Source organism: Oryzias melastigma, linkage group LG15, assembly GCF_002922805.2.
Source record: "Oryzias melastigma strain HK-1 linkage group LG15, ASM292280v2, whole genome shotgun sequence".
NCBI classification, from domain to species: domain Eukaryota; kingdom Metazoa; phylum Chordata; class Actinopteri; order Beloniformes; family Adrianichthyidae; genus Oryzias; species Oryzias melastigma.
This window is the reverse complement of record NC_050526.1, coordinates 30,659,514-30,679,621: the sequence shown is the minus strand read 5'-3', so window position 1 is coordinate 30,679,621 and position 20,108 is coordinate 30,659,514. Positions and strand designations below refer to the sequence as shown.

At 37.1% G+C, this 20,108-nt stretch overlaps 1 protein-coding gene across 2 annotated transcripts in view; it reads right to left on the bottom strand.

The window, feature by feature from the left end:
- Window positions 1–20,108, bottom strand: part of ltbp1 (latent transforming growth factor beta binding protein 1) — a 115,231-nt gene that overhangs the window by 88,642 nt on the left and 6,481 nt on the right. For both annotated transcript variants that reach the window (XM_024264035.2, XM_024264034.2), the window contains exons 2-3: window positions 13,461–13,531; window positions 4,170–4,482 (exon numbers count right to left, since the gene is read on the bottom strand). In XM_024264035.2, coding sequence (XP_024119803.1) covers window positions 4,170–4,482; window positions 13,461–13,531 — 384 coding nt within the window. The remainder of the gene's footprint in view (window positions 1–4,169; window positions 4,483–13,460; window positions 13,532–20,108) is intronic.

Here is a 20,108-nt window from a genome sequence, read left to right as displayed (position 1 = left end):
GAGGCAATTCCAGCTGTGCTTTCTCATTGCATAGACATAATAAATGTAACTGCTTTAATCACTTCTATCCAAACGTTATTGCAAAAATGGGCAATTTGGGGTCAGGTGACTTAACCAAGGACACATGGACCAGATAAAAAGGAAGTTGATTTGGAATATAAACATGTTTTAAATGTGCACAGACATTCAGTCCAATATTTATGAGTAAAGGTGCCTTCACAGTGGTCCTTCAGGTCTGCCACAGTGTCTTGTCTCAAATAGGATGATTTGTTTGGAAGGTGTGAAAGCTAATTTGAGCTCTGTAACAAACAAACAAACTCTGATACAGTATTTTCCTAAGTATTGGTTGTGTTTGTGTGCATAGTTTGACAAGGGAGCGACTTATACTCAGGAGTGACTTTTATGTATGTGTGTTTTTTTCATAAATAGGCTCATATATTCATTTTTTTTCCCACTAACAACTGGTTGCCCTTTAGTGGTTGTTTTACGCTAACAACAGCTGGAGGGCACTGTGGGTGTGTATTAATATCTGCTACTGACAGCAATGCAGAAGAAGAAGTGCCGTCAAAAACCAACATGGAGAAGAATCTGATCGTTCTCCTCCTGAACTTTACGATATTTTTATTTTTTGCATAGAAACAGAATTTTTACTATATTTGTTCCTTCATCTAACTATTGCAGGACAGGGAGTCGTCAAACTGGGTTACAAAGAGATGGAAGTATCGCTGAAAGCAACCATCATTCAGATGCAGCTACTGCATTTGAAGGTAAGCTTTACCAAAAAAAAAAAAAAAAGTCTCTGAATGATCTCATGAACCCAGGCATGGAGACGTTCTTACCGATGCTTTTGTTGAGCTCTTCAATATAAATAAAACTGATCTCTCAATGTCATCAATGTCTTCTGTGCATTGTAAATAAGATATGCAGCTAATTAGGGCTGGGTATCGATAATAATTTCCAGAAACAATTCGAAATGATTCAGTTTGCCCACTTGGTGGCGATCGCACTACTGCATTGCACCTTATTCCAGAAGAAGAAGAAAGAATGAGCAAAAAACGATGTTTTAGACCACAAATGGTTACTTTAAAAAATATTTCCTCAAAAGAGTTTGAAAAATTCATGCCTGTGAGTTTATAAAGATGTTAATTTAGTCAGCAATGTATGTTTACGTCAACCAAGCGTTAGCATTAGTCGTACTATGGGAGATCCCATTAAACGTTAGCATCAAGCTAGCAGACTTAAGCTTTATGTGCTAAATCGATTTATATTTTTATGAATTGATTATTGATCTGTTAAGCTTAAATCAATTAATTAATTAATTTTATTAACCCAGCACTCCAGCTAATGCTTCCGTGTTGCGATGTGGTAAAAATTACGTCGGGCTTGGCGGAATTGTTCAGAAGCGTTTCTCCCAAAAGTGCGACTTATACTCCAGAGTGTCTTATATGATTTTTTTCTTTTTTTAATTCACTTTGGCTGCTGTGACTTATAATTGGGAGCGACTTATACTCCAAAATATACGGTACTTGATATCAAAGTAGCGAATTTACAGGTAAGGATCTGAAATTCCCAACTTTGGCTCTTAAGTAAAGACCTCAGGGACTAGATCTAAATATTGCAATAATACATCTCTTGTTCCTAAAAAGGATTTTGTCTTTGTTACTCATTTTTTCAAGTTAGACTCAAGATTACTGTCCCTGTTTTCTGTCAAGCCCTTGTCTTACTTTCACAGGACTCTTGTTTCCTTTCCTTGACTGTTTTCTTGTTGTTCCAGTGGTTTATCACTACTTCACACCTGCTTCCCATCAATTTTGCTAAAGTTTTTTGCCACACAGTTTTTCTGCTCTTGTATCTTCAGATTCCTCTTTCCATAACAGGTCTGACTCACAGAAAAGCTCTTAACCTTGAAGTTACTGTCCTGGTTTGCTGTCTTGTCTAAAAAAAACACTAAGATTTATTTGGAAACAAAAGAACTGTGTGGGAGATGGATGCTAATGGAGAGCAGCTTTCGAGGACACAGATCTGGTAGCAATTAGTTGTGTGCAGCTCAAGTCCACAGCATTTTACAGTGTGCATTTAAAACAGAGCACAGTAAGATTCCCTGACATCTGAAATGTTATCCATCCCGCAATGTGATGCATACAAACATTATCTGGATACCGGTGCTCACCACAGACATCTATTTGGTTAACGGAAAACAGTTTAAGAGGAGGAAATGTGCTGGGAGAATCTGTTCTTAGGAAGACAATGTTTTGTTGATGCCACAGGTCAGACGAGCATCAACAAGATGGAAAACTTTAAGTTAGAGAAAAAAGTTGAGGTTTTTACAGCAAAGGTTTGAAGGCACAAGAAGCAGATGTGCTCCAGCTGCAGACGACCACACTCTGTGCCACTGCTTTTAGCTATCAGCCAAAAACGGAGGCCGTGTTTCACACAGACTGATAGGAGAGCAGAAGACCGTTAATGTCCCTGATTACTTTAGTAAAAGCCAGCTCCACCCTATCACGCTACTGCAGTCTTTGACTGTTACTGTAATGTTCTTTAGTAGAAATGCTGTTAGTTTGGCTCTAGAAGTCCATGTTTCTGTACTATAAGGCACACATGAAAGCCTTATTTTATTTTATTTTTTTTGGAAAGTGGTTGATTATAATCTACTTATGGATGTTGAAGCAATTTTGAGTGCTCTGTCAAAATGTTTGGTTGATTGTAAATACGCTAATGCGGCTAACGTATTGAAGTGTCGAACTGTGTTTCTTTTTTACGTTTTACTATCAAGGTTAGGAGTTAGTGTAGTCACAGTAACATTCGTTTTAGCTGTATTAGTCTGTTTTTTTCTACATGTTACAAACAAGGTTGAGAGTTACAGTTATTGTTAACACACTAATGTGGATAAAGCTTCTAACCTGGCTATTGTGCAGCGTGTCACAAACAAGTTCTAGAGTCACTGTGAACGCAGTTCATAAAGCCTGACTAACTGACAGACTTACCTTTAACTCTTATGTCTCACTTAATGCGCCTTATAGTGCAATGTGCTTTATATACAGTCGTGAGGAAATTAGGACACCCTCATTAAATAATCAGCTCAGTTTTTATTAAAAGAAAAAAAATCACATATTAATGTCCAATCTTATTTTGAAAATTGTCTGAAAAATAAAGTGATTTAGTAAAAATCAAACTGAAGCATTACTGTTGTGATCAAAAGTTCAAATTTTAATGGAGGTCAATGTTTGGACCTCCTGCCTCCTATTAGCTATTTGCTCATATGGCTGAAATTGCGTAATTGACATACTTTTTTGCGGTATCTACAGTCCTTTAATGTGTCTTTTGAAATTGCATGTCATTGCAGGCTTATTAAATAGGCTTATGTCAAATTATTTCACTTGGATCACTCAGTGATAATAACTGCTTTAACGAACACAGAATTAAAGTTTTAGGTAAAATTTTATAAAAACTACAAGAATAAATTTTTCAACAAACTAATCAACATGTTTCAGAATGAAAATACAAAAAAAAAAATCCAGGTTAAAGTCATACCAGGCAGGCCAAAAAAATGTTTTCTCACTTCTGTCTATTTCACATTTTTCCTGGAATTCTGTTCTTTTTGGGGGTTTTTTTCAGCTTTTTCTATTTTTCTCATACATTTTCTTTATTGTGCTTGTGAAAAATAATAAAACTTTTTTTTTTGGGAGAAGTTTGATCCAGCTGGATTTCAGGTTGGCTTGACTGGAATCCACACAATTGGGGGCGTGTCTGTCGATATTGAACTGCTCACCTCCCGCGACCTCAGTGGGCGAGACTTTCAAAGAGTTTCCGCAATTTTTAGATAGCGCCGGTGCTTGTTATTGTGGAAAATTCATGTCAGTCCCCATCTCAGAATAAAATATTGGTCAGTTTTCTCGTTGGATTTCTCATAGAAACATCTCTGTTTAGCTCCGCCCCTCATAGCCGGTGCACTGCTGCTGTATTACATCAGTCAAACAGAAGTTTGTTCTCCGCCTTATTTATTAAAATAAAAGATCACTTTCATCCAAAAACTACAAATAAATGCAATATTATCTAATGTTACATTTTGTCCATGGATCTAAATAATTTATATTAACTTAACAGTTGAAAGTTATATTAAAAAAGCCGGTCTCCTGACATATGTTAGGCTGGAGACGGGTACTTACTGATGCTGGATGTGCTGCTGGATGTAATGGGGTCGAACAAACTGTGGCGCTGCCTTCACAGTCAGCTTCATCTGGGCCATGTTGTTCACTGAAGCTGATGCGGAGCCATGCCCACTGGGGGACACTTGTTGGGGAATGGGCCGCTGCGGTACCACGTTGTTTCCGTTGGTGTGTCCACCCTCGGGCAGTGCTGGATAAGGAAGTGTTTGGACCGTTGTCTGTTCACATGATGTACCCTGTGAGCCCGGTTTGCAGACGCAGAGCTGGGGCCTGAGGCACATTCCTCCATTCTGGCACTGAGGAATGCAGTTGGCTACGACACAAAACCCAAACCCAAAATAGAGAAAGAAGAGAAACATGAGCATTAGTTAAAATAAATGGTGGATGTAAATAAAGCAAAAACAAAGGAAGATTAAAGAAAGAGTCTTGATTTATGAGCGCTGGTGGGTGGAGTGGTGGTGCTGGTGCTCAAGTAAGATGTGCATCACTTAAAACTGTAATACTCAAGCAAAAACACAAAATAATAACAAAAAGTAAGTGGTGGCATAACTACTCAAGTGCTGCATAAAAGCCTGAACCTGACACTTGACTTATTTTCTAAGAAGCACCAACATCTGTTCGTATAGTTAAAGTAAAATACAACATTTTGCAGTTCTTCAAATGACCACTAGGGGATGGTTTCAAAAGGGAGCAATTTTTCATAGAATTTTACATTGTTAGGACCTGGCATCTACATGTGTGGACATCACATTTTGGTGAGGCATATTGAACATGACTTTAGATCTTATGAGGTTAAATCAAAAGGAAATGTATGTTTTATTGTTATTTTTAGTATTTATGTTTTATTTGTTTTTGGTAACAACTTTGAGGATATTTTTTAAATCAGCTGATTTTATTGAATTAGAGCTTAAATGTGTGCACTATTAGAGATTGGTGACTTTCAGAATGTTGTGTAGTTGAACGGAGTGATGTCCTGTCAACGCACACGTACCACCTCCAGCTACATCTGCACAAATTATCGATCAAGTTCAAATATGTCTAATGTACTAAAATTACTTCATTTTGTTGGAACCTGAGGTATCAACGTCTTATTGTCCATCTCTATTCACGTCAATAGTTGGGATATAAAAAAATAAATAAATAAAAATCAGTCATATAATGAACTCTGTCCTACAGTTCAGATGCAACTTTAACAAATATCTGACATAAAGGGCCATATTTGGACCGACAGACTAATCGTGGATCATCTAAAACCACGGAACATTCAAAAAAGACTGAAAACAACTGATGTGAACAATTGATAACAATTACCTAATAAAGTAAAGGTAATGATTAATAACAATTAATAACCTTCTGAACCACAAAGTTTACATTTAAATGTAAGTAATGACTTTTTGTTGTAGCATGACCTTTTTAAAATTATAAAACTGCTGTTTTTATGTATATTCAAGCTCTGTGCTAAAGCTAGCGGACTGGCAATTATTGGTGACGTCATTGAACAAAAGTGACGTCTGAAATATTAAACTATTTTTCATAACTCTCCTTTTGGAGGGCCAAATGAAGGGAGAGGAGAAGAGTTGAGATTGGGTCATGGAGCAAAAAAAGGCAACAATTGTCTGCCAAGGGAAATGAAGTTTTGTGTAAACCAATATTTGGCAAATGTGCTTAGCATTTCATAACATTTAAAAGAAAAAAGTAAACGTGGTATATGAGCCAAAAATAACTATGAAAGTGGAGATTTTGAATTTGTCTCCCCACTGCGACAAAAGAACACCACATGGTGAACTGAGACCAATTTGATGATGGAGATGCAAATGTGGCTTAGCAGAGCAGCAAAGACTAAATTGATTTAACACTACAATAATAAAAAATGTAATCCTTTTATGAGGCAATCCCTGGAGGTTTTAGAGAAAATAAAAGCATGAAAACGTGTAAAATACAAAATGTTTACAAAAAACTCAACAGACGTAAAAAGCAGCTAAAATATGCACTTTTACACAATATTAATTTCATAGTTGATAGGTTTCTAACCACGATGCATGGCTGCAAAACCGTGCTGCAACCTCTACTTATTAAATGATCATATTTATTTTAAATCCATGCTCATATCTGCATAAAACAATATGTCATCTCAGATCCAGAAATATATTCTTGAATATATTCTTGAACATCAAAAGCATGCAGCTGAGAAGCATCAAGACATCAAAGATATGAACCAACCTTCAAGAGTAAATAAAACAGTTTAGATTTAAGTGATTCTGGCGTTCAAATCTGTATTTACCAAACACATTTTTCAAATTTGGAGCTTCTGTGTGTACACGGGACCAGAGGAAAGCCTGTAATCATACACGCCTCCATTCATCTGCAAGCAGATTATAGGGGCATCTCCTCCTTAACTACAAAGCCTCAACATGGCTGCAGTTTACATTCTGCCCTCACACATCACACATGCAGTCTTATACAAAGGAAGTCAATGGAAGATAACGGGCACAAGTTTGTGCAGCCGTTTTAATCAGGAAGCTGCACTGACCTTCACTCTTTTCTCCAGAAAAACCTCCTGGACTGTTAAACTGAAGATACTCTGGATTAGAACTATGGAGCAACTACTTGGAAATCTTGGATCTGTGGGTTCCAAACAGGTTTGCACCTTTTTTTTGCCCATATCCAACCATAAGGTCAGTTGTGGCCTTAAGTAGATCTTCATAATTAAAACAATGCTGGGAACGTTTTTTTTAAATAAAAAAAATGTCATACGGGGACTTTAAAATCTTTGCTCTGTGTGGTGTTTTGTATCCTTTTTTTTACTGTGTCCGAATCCCCCCCTAATCCCTAACTACTAAAAAACGACATAGTGCTGGACTACCGAGTGCTCTGGATTTTGAAAGCAATTCAGACATGATGCTCACTACTTTACTTTCATTTTGCTAAATGTTGGATATGATGTCACCGATTTCACAAAGTGAAAATTGAATCAATACAAACATTTTTTGACGTTTATTTGTGACTCCACTGTGTTCTGATGATGAAAATGTGGACGGTTTGTAAAATAAAACGTATATTTTAGCATGATTTTTTTGTTTCCAAAAATTGTGCGACCGCAATGCATTGTGGTCTATATATGCCAATGTTGTAAGCATCGATGCACGCTAGTTTTTCGCAAAGATTTCTGGGAAATTTCTAGTGCACTTGATTTTGGAAATAGATTTGGACAGCACTAGATAACGACAAACGCACTAGTGAGTAGTGGTGAGAAATTCTGACAGCAAAAGACTTCTAAAAACACTTAAAGAAACAAGTCTGTTATGGTGGCCGGGAGGTATTCGAAATAATCCACAGGTGTATGGTTTACAGGCTTTATTTTCAACTTCCACATGCAGCAACAAGCAGTAACATGCTACAAAGGCTACAGGCTACCAGCCACTCTTCTTCTGCGTTTTCACTCACTCTCTTGCTCACTGCTTCCGCCTAGTGGCGTCTAGTCCAATAACAGTTGTTGAACACAACAGTCTATTTTTCGTCTCAGATAAAAAAAAAAAAATGGATTTAGAAAAAATGTATACACAGCTTGTAGAGACCGACTGAAGATGGAAGTGTGGGATGATGGACGCTTCTATGACGGAGCAGATCTGCATCCCAGATTCAGAACTTCTGTCTGAAGAAGTCCTGTTGTTTCTTTGAGGCCCTTAAGCTATAATGGACAAAAATTCAATAAATAATGAAGATTATAGAGCCCAATCAATATCAATGTAGTGACTCATAAATCACACGACACAAGATATTAAATGAATACTCTACTGAATGTATTTTTAGTCTTAAGCCTCATTCAGGATAATAAATTGGCCAAAAAAGGAGGTTGGATTCTGAGAGAGAATCATAATTCATCCAATTTTCAGTCAGTTTCTTCCTGTAATCTTTGTCTTCTTACTCCCTTTTTAATCTTTAGAATTTTTTTAATTTTTCCAAAAACTGCATCTCTTTAGTCCAGCGGAAAGCCAGCAACTCCTCCAGAGTGAAACCATCTGTGCAGAACCCGGCAGGTCCCTGCGGTAAACATTTAAACAAAGATTTATGCAACATTTAGGCCCTCCAATCCCGGCCCTCGTAGCAACCGCAGTCCAAGAATGTGCATCCCTGCTTTAAAATCTGGTATCAGTTGAGTTACACCCATCCTCTGAAAGGAGATTACCTCAAACATGATATCATAGCTGTCCTTACCCCCCTAGGCTAAATTACGTTACTGTTTTGACACAAAGCCACAGCTAATTTTCCACTTTGGATGAGGCGTTTTTGGCTTTCTTCCTCAACTAGCATAAATATTTTTCATTTCCCCACTTCTCTGTGGCCTGGAGCTGAAGCTGCCATCTGTTCTGTAAGCCTTTTTCTCTCTGGAGCAGACATTTGTTCCCCAAACGAGACTTGTTAGCTGAGGACAGAAAATGGTGGCATCTCTGATCTGAGCATGTACGATCACGGAGCCTCTTCACGCCCCGCTGAGCAAACCTTAAATATGTCATCTAAACCCAAGGAGAGATGCAGAAGCTTTGTTGCATAATCATTCTCACTTTGGAAGGTCTTAAAATTCCAAAGTGGAGGGAGGAAGATTGCTCCGATGCTGGGGGAGCCAGGTTGACCTTGCATGCGCCTGCGACAGATGTTCATTCAGAAGCACGTAGTGATGGGAAGAAATGACACCGATATGTGAGGTATTAAATTCCACACTACCCAAGTCACTGCTGGTCCTAAAAAGGCTCAGATTAGCTCTGATAAGAAGAAATGTGGAGAATTTATGGATCTGAGGTGGGAGAGACACTCATCTGCCCGCCGGCCAGCAGTGGCATTAAGAAACACCGTCAAAGTAATCCACTGACTGTGCCGTGACTTGAAGCCATCTGATCAGAAGTTAAAATTTAAATTCTGGGCTCTCTCTCCAGACTGTTTTGGGTGAACTGTGTCTGAACCCTGTGCTGTTTCCTGCTAATTCTGAGCTGTCCTCTAAAAGTTTCACCTCATGTTCGACATTTGCTGGCTGAAATACTCCATAACTGTGCATCGAGCTTTCCAATTCACCCAGCAGCATACTGATAATCTCACAGTGGGTGTGCTTGTGTGGGCATAAACTCTCATTAAACTCATCACACTTTTTGAAGCTGCTTTTCTTTTTGATGGTTGAGTATCTGCATCCTTCATATTTGGCAGAAAGTCTGTCTACAGTCCCACTGCAGTAAAGCCCACCAGAGGTCATCTGCAAGTAAATAAAGACTTTTTTTCCCCAAAAAAGACCAAACTTAAGCTGAATGTTCACAAAAGGAAGCAAACTGTATTATGAAAGTGTTTAACTCTACTAAACGTAGACAGTAATTCTCCTGTGGTTTACTAACAGCTTAAACTTCATTTGTGCAACATTCTGTGTCAAATAATCTTTCTGAAATCTACTTACCTAAATTTAGCTTTACAGCCTGTCAAATGCTTTCAACAGTTCCTCATGTTTTTTAGAAATAAGTATGCATTAGGTAGGCAGACCTTTGCTGTCTACAGTGACTTTTGAGCCCTTTAACTAAGAATCAGAACAGATCAGCGTGTGGAGGTGCAACGTGAGCATGGACATGACCAACATGTGGACCTGCAGCCCAACAACCCTAGAGCGCTATCACCGGGTGATTTTCACCAGACCAAAAGTATTTACATGATTTTCAATATGTTGTATGTTTCTGAGTGTCATGAAAGTCTCACGTGTCCCAGGAATAGGTGGACCAAAGGCCAAGTCTCCAGCATCATTATTATTTTTTTAGGAATTTTTTGCTCTCAAATTCCTAATTCCTAATCAGTAATTTTCAAGGATGTTTTTGTGTCTCTATTTCCATTTTGTTACATAAACCACATTTGAAAATAAAAGAAAACCACTTAAATTTATCATGTGTTGTCATATTTTAAACTTTTTTTAATGGCGAATACTTGTTATTAGGTATATTATAATGAGTAAAAATTACCCGGCAAAAGTGATGGTGTAACTTTGTTAGTGATCCACTCAAAAGAAAACTTTTTTTTGGGGTGTTTTTAACATGTTTTTGTGTAATTTTCTCATGATGGAGAATATAAATAAAGTAAGTTCAGCTTAAAACAGCATTTTTGAATGTTCTTTATTCAAACCATTTTAAATCAGAAGCAGACGAATAAATGTAATTTGAAAAAAAAGCTTATTTGTGTTGTGTTTGTGTCAGTTTTTAGCTTATCCCTTCAGGGGTCGCCATAGTAAATTAACTTTTCACTGGTGATGTGAGCAGAGAGTTTTACCCTGTATTTTATCTGGGCTGGAGACCACCACAGGTAGACCCAAAATTGTAGAAAAACAAATAAATTCTGGTTTTATCATTAGTAAAGGTTATGAAAATCTACTCACACAAAGACAATACTGAATTATTTTACTGATAATTGAAAAACTAGCAACAAATTAACTCAATTAACTTAGGCTGGTTGAGAAAATGTATTCTTATCTAGACCAGGAATATGAACAGTTTTATTATCTGTATCACTGAAAACTCTCTTAACAAAGTAGCCTAAATAAAACTTTGTTTTTACATAATCCTTTCAGATGTTTACATGTGCAGGTTACTGGTGCAAAACTGCAAATATTAATAATGTTTGTGCAATTCATCAACAAATCGTATAATGTCTAAACAAATATCTAAAGATTTTCTGCAGAGAAAGGATGAAAAATAGTCATAATTGCTTACATTTTGATAAAAAAAAATGCATTTTATCAAAGCAGAGCTCACATAAAGAGGCAGCTCCTGAGCTTAGGTCAGAGGTTTGGAACATTCAACTCTGAAAGAGCCATTTGGGTTGATTTCTCACTGACTACAACCCAGAACGACCCACAAAGTCTTCCTTATAAAAATATGAAACTTATTTGTAGTTATTCTATTGTTGCTATTAGGACAAACATGATGAACTGTTGTTTATTTTGTATAAATAAAACAAGAACTTCAAAAGAAAATAGCAATTTTTAAGAAACGTTTGACAGTTCACTTGAGTTCCTTTCAAAATAAAAGACACCCTGTCACATATGATCATCTCAGTGCAGCAAATGTAGTAGAGAGTGTAATGTCGGCAGTGATTTAATAAAAATAGTTCAATTTACTGTCGTTGGTGCATCAAATGGAAAACTAACAAAACAAAATTAAATCTGAGCTTTTTAATTAAGTTGATATTTGTCAAAATGTTGTGATTTGGTTTGAGATATGTGCTCTCCTTCAACCGTTTCTTAATAGGTTAAAGTTTGAGGTAGTTTACTTTTTTCCCCTTTACATTTCAAAGTTCTAGCTTGAATATTAAAGCTTTGACACTTTAAAAATCAGTGATGTCATTTATTAAATGAACAAATTTGCATTGTAAATCAGAGATGAGTAATTCGCAGAGCAGAACTTCAGGATGTGTCCTGCAGCCTGCAGCGTTTGAACCAGAGCATCACCGCCCCACCGTTCCTTTCAGGTCGGTCTCACAAAGATCCATTCTGCTCCGCAATTAGATAATTTTCCACCAGCTGAGAGCCTCCGGTCTGGAGGAGCCAGAGGAATGTCTCCTGATCGTCTCCTAAATCTGATCAGCTCCGTGTGGCAGAGTCACATGTCAGCAAACGGCAGACAAGAAGAGAAGCTGCTCTGCCTCGACAAAAAAGAAAAACAAGTCTGCAAATGTGTCAGGAACATGTCACCAAAAACAGTGTTCCTTCTGCAGAAACACAAGGCTGAGCTGTAAGCAGCTGAACAGTCTGTGAGTGTCTCTGCTGTCGAGGGAAAAGGGGTTTATCCTGACTGGACTTCCTGCTGCTTGTTGGTCCACATTCAAAGGAAGCTTGTCGTATTTCACTGATGTGGGGGTTGAAGCACTGAAGGGACACATTATGCAGGGTGGCTCCATGCTCTGGTGGCTCTCGGGCCACTTTAACTGAAGCAGAAGCTTCTGTTTCAGCCGGAAAAAAATGAGACGGCTGCTGTAGAAGATTTAACGGTGACTTATCTGCACTGAAACCCAAAATAAACAAAATGAATGAAGAAAAAACTTCAAGAAATGGCTTCAAGATAAAAGTATTTTAAAATGATGGATCATCACCACAAACGACTAATGTGCAAATTTAAGAATAATAGTTATTCAAACTTGAGTTACCTTTTTGATGATCAAATTTAGAAAGAAACAGCGGCATAAAAACCTACAATAATACAAAATAATATTAAAAATAAACTTTGCACATCTATAATATTAACACACTATGGAATAAAAAGTATGGTGGCCCTGAAGGGCAAATCACATCAACAAACCGTCCAATGCAAAAACATATTGAAGATCACAATGACAATTTAAAAAAGCAAAATGTTGTATTTTAGAAATCAAAACAAAATAAATATATATATTTCAGAAAATAAAAGTAATTTCTATTTAATCAAAATGAAAAAAAAATCAGAAACCAGAAAAGGTAAGTATTATGGGATATAACTGACTGAATTTAGCCTGTGTTTAAGAGTTGATCACATATTAAAGATATATTTTGTCAGAAGACATCGCCTCATGTCAAATAACTTCTGATTGAAAAGGTGAACAAACATCCTCATCCAATCAGTGATGTCCCATAACACCTATGTTTTCCAGTTTACTTTTGGGTTTCATTTTTTTAAATTTCCTTTTGATTTCTAGAACTTGTACCCTTTTTATTTAGTTTATTTTTATTTTAGGAATTATGTTTTTTATTATGTTTTGGTCTCTGGCTTTGATATCTAATAAGTAATGTTAGTTTATTATTATTATTATTATTGTTTTTTTTTTTTTGGTCATCGTGATCTTTAATATCTTTTGGTGTTGAAAGATTTGTTGGTGTAATTTGGACTTCAGGGCCACCATAGAAAAAGTTAGTAGAAACTAAATCTAAATCTACAGACATTTGATCATATTTTCTAAAGATTTTTATTCTTTTTCATTATAGTGATACTTTTTCAAAGTGATGTTATCCTCTATGAATAATAAACAAGTCAAATTTGAATAAATATTAAGGATGTGTGACTGTTTGTCAAAGCAGAAACAAACAAATTGTGGGTTTTTATAGACACACTCATTTCATCGAAGTAGTAAAAAATTGTAGTTCGTTTTTTAAGGAAAGGTTGTTAGAGATAGTCATAAAAAAGATACATATTGACTTTGAAAAGTGTGAAACGTTTTGCTGTAATGATGTCAAATGATGCATAAACTGAAGAAACACATAGAGGGTTATTGTGAAGTGAGCTGTCTAGAGGGCAGACTTACGTTTTGTGCAGCGCTGCGATCCCTGAGCTTGACTCCATCCATGGCAGCACTGTCCTCCGCAGACATTCACCCTACACACAGAAACAGCCAGGTGAGGCATGAACTCTGACATCAGTGCAGCCGGCACACTGCCTCTCCAACCGTTTACAGACCCAATCCAATGAAAATTCTGTTTTTAACGTGTTCTTGTGACATTTATTCTAATGAGAGAGGACTTCTATAAAGACAATTTAGCTTAAAAATGCATTTCTAAGTGTTTATTCATTCAAATTGTCTGAATCAGCAGCAGTCAAAAACGTGCAGTTTAAAAAAGAGCTTTTTAGTGAGATAGAAAGTACGCTGGGTGGGACACAAGCTAAATGCTTGAAGTGGGGAAGTGGGGGCGGGGTTGCTCTGCACTAATGGTAACGCCCACAACTCAGACGTGAATTTCTAACAAACTACTGCCGCTCAATAGAAACTATAACCTTGAAAACTAAACAGTTTTTAAAATTTTGGTTACAACAGCATCATCACATTGAAAAGACCACTGAGAACGCTTTTACAATAGATCAAAAGATGATTGGAGTGAGAGTTTCAGATCGACAACAGTAGAACTAAACCTGAGGAGCCAAACCAACACCAGCATTCAGAGTCAGAAAGTCATTTCCACATGGATGTGATCACACAAATAAAAAGAAAATCCTCTTTAAAAAAAAGTAGTTCTCAACTCCATTGAATCACAGGCTATTTCTTTAAAATGTGCTTAACACACAACAAACAAAATCAAAGACTGAAACGATGAGAGGAAACTGTAAAAGATGATTAATGAAATGAATTTAGGCCAAAAAAATAGTCTTGATTGTTTTTTTCAACAAGTGTGAATGCAAACAATCATTCAGAATCTGGATTTATTTTATTTTTGGCCACATCAACCGACCCAGTATAAAAAATGCCTGCTCCTTAAGGAGATTCCAACTTTTATATTAGTTTATATTATATAACTCCCTTGATGTCAAAGTATGTAGCTGTTTTAATGTTTATTTTAGTTTATTTCTTTGTCATAACTTACTTTATTAGATTTAAAAACCTTGGAATTTGACCATCTTTCAATGAATTTGTAAAACCAATAAAACATAAAAACTCATTCGGTCTGACTTTGTTTTTATTTATTTTATTTATTTTCAGCCGATTCTGACTTGTGGTCGTCATGTGACATTTAATCCATGACCTGGAAATACATGCAAAAACATGAGAGCCGTAAGACAGTGGTGAGATGACAAGAGTTCACGGTTGGATGTGGGACTGCACCAAGGATCAGCCTGAGCTTCTTCTGAGGTGATGCACAGACTGACAGGTGAGCATACACCGGAATCTCTGAGGATTATGATGTTTGCAGATGACACTGTGATCTGTAGTGAGAGCTGGGAGCAGGTGGAGGGAGATCTAGAGAGGGAGGGAGTTGAATGAGAGGAACTCAAGTGGAAGAGTGAAGTTACAGGGACCAGAAGTGAGGAAGGTGGAGGACTTAGAGTATTTAGAGTCAACAGTACAGTGTGGGAAAGAGTCAAAAGAAGGAAGCTTTGAGATGTATGACAAATGACTGTCATCAAGAATGAAAGGAAATGTGTAGAAGACTGAGGTCAGAGCAGCCATGTTGACTCTGAGAAAGAATTAGGATGCAGAACTGGAGGAAGCACAGATGAATATGTTGAGGTTCTCTTTTGGAGTGACTAGGATGGATTAGATCAAGTATGAATCCATCAGAGGAATGGATCATGGTAAATGTTCTGGAAATAAATGCAGTGAAGCACATTGAGATGGTTAAGACATGTTGAGAGGAGGAAAGGTGATGATGTTGGTAAAAAGATGCTGAGCTTGGGGCTACCAGGAACTAGAGGGAGACCAAAGAAGAGGTTCATGGATGTAGTCAAGAGTGAGGAGGATGAAGAAAACATGGTTAGAGGGAAGATAAGAAAAACCTTTTAATTACATGTCCCAGAAAATTAGAAAATCACATCAGACCAATCAAGGATACATTGAAGATGTCAGGATGCTGAAAACTTTGTTCATTTTTATGCTCTTGGTTCATGGTCCGGCCTCATTCTGCAGGAACAACAGGAAATATATATATATGTACAATGGAGCCAATCATCCTGTGGAAGCCCAGCTTGCATTGATAGCTGTTATTAAGTCTGCATCTTGATCTATCAATTTACTGTTGGGTTAAGGTTAGGGATATTGAACACCATGGTCATTGAACGTGTTATGAGTTAATTGGCTGATCTGGGTGTAACAGCATGAAGTTCCAACAATTATTTTCCCTATATTAATTTTTCTGATTAAAGTTTTTATTATCTATTAGCCATAATCATCAATGTCAAAAAATAAAACTGTCACAACGATAAACTTAGCAAAAATAAAAGATAACAAAAGGTTCCGATAAAAGAAAGTACTATGGTTTATACTAATGTTTTTAACATGTGAGTCAATGGAGAATTGTGTGTGACCTGTCACCAGTGGTTACCGACTCTGACGTTTGTTCTTTATTATCTCTAATCATCCACAGCAGTTTCTTTGTTTACCATTAACCCCCTCACTCCGTATGTTATCAATTTGCAACATACTGTTTAATTCAGGACTATTAATTTAGGATAACCTTGAATGGAAAAAACACAAAAAAAATATTTTTTAAATATATTTGGAAATACATTCAGGTAGGTTAAAACACTAGTTTTATTGAGGTTTTTAGATGATTTAACTTCAATCTCAACATAATACAAAGACCAAAAAATGAACAACAGAAGCAGTGATAATATCCACTTTATGTTTGATTAAATAATAAAAGGCATAACAAAAGGAAGATAGTGTTGATTTTTTGTTTTAGACGGAATCTGTTAATACCATCATTTATTAATCTGTTATGTTTCTTTGAAGAAAAAAGTTGGATTTCAAAGCAAAAACAGGTCTGAAACAGTACCCAGTGTCTTCTCCATCCTGCACTTTACCCTGTGACCTTTGACAATTCATATCATATTTAATACGAGCATTTCTAAAGCTGCGTAACCCAATTCACACGTCAGAGGAGTTTCAATGCTGCATCAACCTGGAGTCTTGAAGAGCAACTTGAGCATCAGGCTACATTTGTCGATGCATCGTGTCGACCAATCAGGGACTCGGTTTTGGGCATGTGACGTCTTCAGTAACTTGATCAGCAGGTAGAATACCAATCCAATGTGGAGGATTGATGTGAGCATTCTCTTCCTGAGCTTGCATCCACTTTCCTAACATTTTGTACTCCTTTCAGGCTCATGGGGTTAGCGGAGCTTCTTTTGGGAGAAGACACAGAGGCCATGGGGCAGGAGCGCGGAGCTATGCCAGCCTCCGGGCAGCTGGCTGATGGGCAGACAGAGAACAACTGCAGCATGGGGAGACAGCCTGCTTGGGTCTTCTAAACCGTATGATAGTTTTCATATTTTATTGAGACTACAATAAAATAGATCCTCTAATTTTGTTCTTATTTTTATTTTCCCCCCCTCAGACTAATACGGGACAGCAAATTCTATTTTTACAGAGAGTAAAATATTGAAAGTTATTTAAGTTGATTTATTCTGGAATAAAATTCCTGCCTGTTTTTATTCATAGTAAAGCTAAAAAGTAGAATTTTTAAAGTTTTAACATTTTATTTTTAGTGTGCTCAATAAATGTTTATCATGTCCACAACCTATGGAGCGTTTTGGATTTTGGCCCCCTGTGCGACAGAGTTTGATTCATTTCAACATGGCTGCTTCTATGAAATCCCAAGAACGCTTTTAGTTTAGCCAATTTTTAAATCTTCCAGTAATTATAACTCATCTATTGCTATTCATTTTTAAATAATTACTTTATGTCTTGAAAGAACACAAAATTAGTTGATAATGACTTCTTAATAACACAGTAACACCATGTTAGAAACCGGTGTTTTTAACTTTGAGACAGCATGTACTTGTTTCTTGAACACTTTTATCAATATTTTTAAAAACTAAGATTGCTGTTAGCAAAACCAAGTCACTCAACATTTCATCATTATACTATCTAAAAACCTTATTTAAAAAAAAGATGACGTTACAAATAATTTTTTGCTTAAAAATGTGGACAGAAAATTCACAGGTTAAACTGAAACAAACCTTTCCTCCAGAGCTGAACTGAAACCAAACAAATAACGCCCAAGTTAGGTTGTGCGAGTACAACATTTACACACAGTGAATCAGTGCGCGCCCCGTTGATGATTCCGATAACAGTCATTTACTTTCAGTGCGGGCAGCAGAACTTCACAGCTTTCCTAAACTCACTTTTTGCAGACTGAGGCGCTCTGAGGCTGCACGCTGAGCCGCTCGGGCCAGACTCACTGGACCACACACAGCCTCTGCTTCTGACTGAAGGCTCTGTGCATGAATAGCATGCAACTGGTACCAGCTGCTGCTCCAACTCCACTTAGAAGCACATCAGAACAGCTATAATAGCTGTTTGAAACTTCTGAGACGGGCACAGGCACAGTTCAGTCAGCTGCAGGGGTTCCTGCTGGGGGAGTGCTTGTATCAGCGCAGAACAGTAGCGTCCCACAGCTTCCCTTTAGGCCTTTAAAACATCTTACCATCTTTTTTTTTTGTCTTTCAGCATCTTGCACTCATTATGATGGGAACATATTTACAAAAATAAAATAGTCCCATATTAACAGCAGCCTTTTGTTAGAGAAATAAAACGCTGAAAGTAAATTTCAATAAAAAAAACTCAAAAACTGAGATTAAATCAACAATCAAGGCAGCAGTAATGTGAACGAGCATGCTACTACTACCCCACCTTTATTAATAAGTGAGCATGAGACCTGGAGTGAACCAAAAGACTGACCTTCAGACGCTGAAGAGAAAACTAATATTTTTCTAAAGGGGATTTGAAAGACAAGCAGACGAAGGCTGCAGGGAGAACGTTCCAGGAATGTTCTACTGTGAAGGAACCTCACTGAGCTCCAGACGTTCAAGTATGAGGTCTGAGACTTGGTTTACGAGAGCTGAAGCATGTGACAAATATTACAGTTATTGTGACTGTTTCATCCATAAACTCGGACACTGAAGCTGTAAAACGACTCGAACCTTTTGCCCAATGTTAGGAAATATTTTTGACAAAAAATTCTGTTGCAATTTACATCAAATTGAATAATTAGTTGATTTTTTTCATGAACTGTTGATCTAGCACCCACCAAATTCTGCTCCACTACTTTAATTACAACCAAAGACTGTAGAAATTCCTTCACTACTTTGTGGACAATTTTTTTTTTTTTTTAACCATCTAAATTTTAATCTTCAGAACACAATGGATTCATAAGTAAATGCTTGTAAACTGTTAATTCTTATTGTTTTTTTTCCTTCAGGAAACTGTTGATGTCATATTTGCTGTTTTACAAGTAGTGTGCATGGTGTCCGAATTGCTTTTAAAATCCAGGGCACTATAAAGTTTTTTAGTAGTTATAGGGAGTGGGAAGAGAGTTTGGAGATATCTCACTCTCTTCGTGTTATAAAATGTTTCAATTATTTTCAGTTTTTTAACCCCAATCATACTTTTTTCCAAATATTAAGTCTAAAAATTGGTTTTACAACATGTTGCCTTCCGGTTATAGCCATCTTTGACTATATCTGTTTTAAATAAAACAATTATGTTTTGATGTTATGGGAAATATTCAAAACTTTTTGCAAAATGTTGAGGAGTTCAGTTGTGTGAAGGTTTGATAGCATTTACATGTATCTCATTGTGGGTACCTATTTTGCCATAAATGTATGAATAACAAATCAATCACGCAGCTTTAACAATAAAATCTTACAATTATAAACAAAAAAACTAATTTGGGTTTCTCTATGATGTCTTGGATAAACTGATTTCATTCATCTTCTTGACCGCTTCTTCCCTTTCGGGGTCGCGGGGGTGCCGGAGCCTATCCCGGCTACTGATGGGCGAAGGCGGGGTACACCCTGGACAGGTCGCCAGTCTGTCGCAGGGCCTCAATCACACACACATCCACTCTCACATTCACACCTAGGGGCAATTTAGAGTCACCAATTGACCTATGAAGCATGTTTTTGGACGGTGGGAGGAAGCCGGAGTCCCCGGTGAAAACCCACGCATGCACGGGGAGAACATGCAAACTCCACACAGAAAGGTCCCAGCCGGGAGTCGAACCGGGGCCTTCTCGCTGTGAGGCAAGAGCGCTAACCACTGCGCCACCGTGCAGCCCATTGATTTCAGCAAAAAAAAAAAAAAAAGGTGAAAGTAGACTGCTTTCACTGTAGCGCTGACATGCTACAACAGCTTCGGCTAAAACTAAATTTGGCTCAATTGTGTTTTTTTATCATTATAGGATCAAATCAATAGAAAGCTAGAAATAGATTCCATTAAAATGTAACCAGATCAACAAAAACTTGTTAAACGACTTCAAAACTTTCATGACAATAAAAAACATTGTTCTTCATGCTGAATCAAATGTAGCATTAAATCTTAATTATAAAAGGGCATTTGTAACAGTTTGGACAAACAATGACAAACTGTATCTCTAACAGAGGTGGGACCAAGTCATTGTTTTGCAAGTCCGAGTCAAGTCCCAAGTCTTTGTCCTCAAGTCCGAGTCAAGTCCCAAGTCAA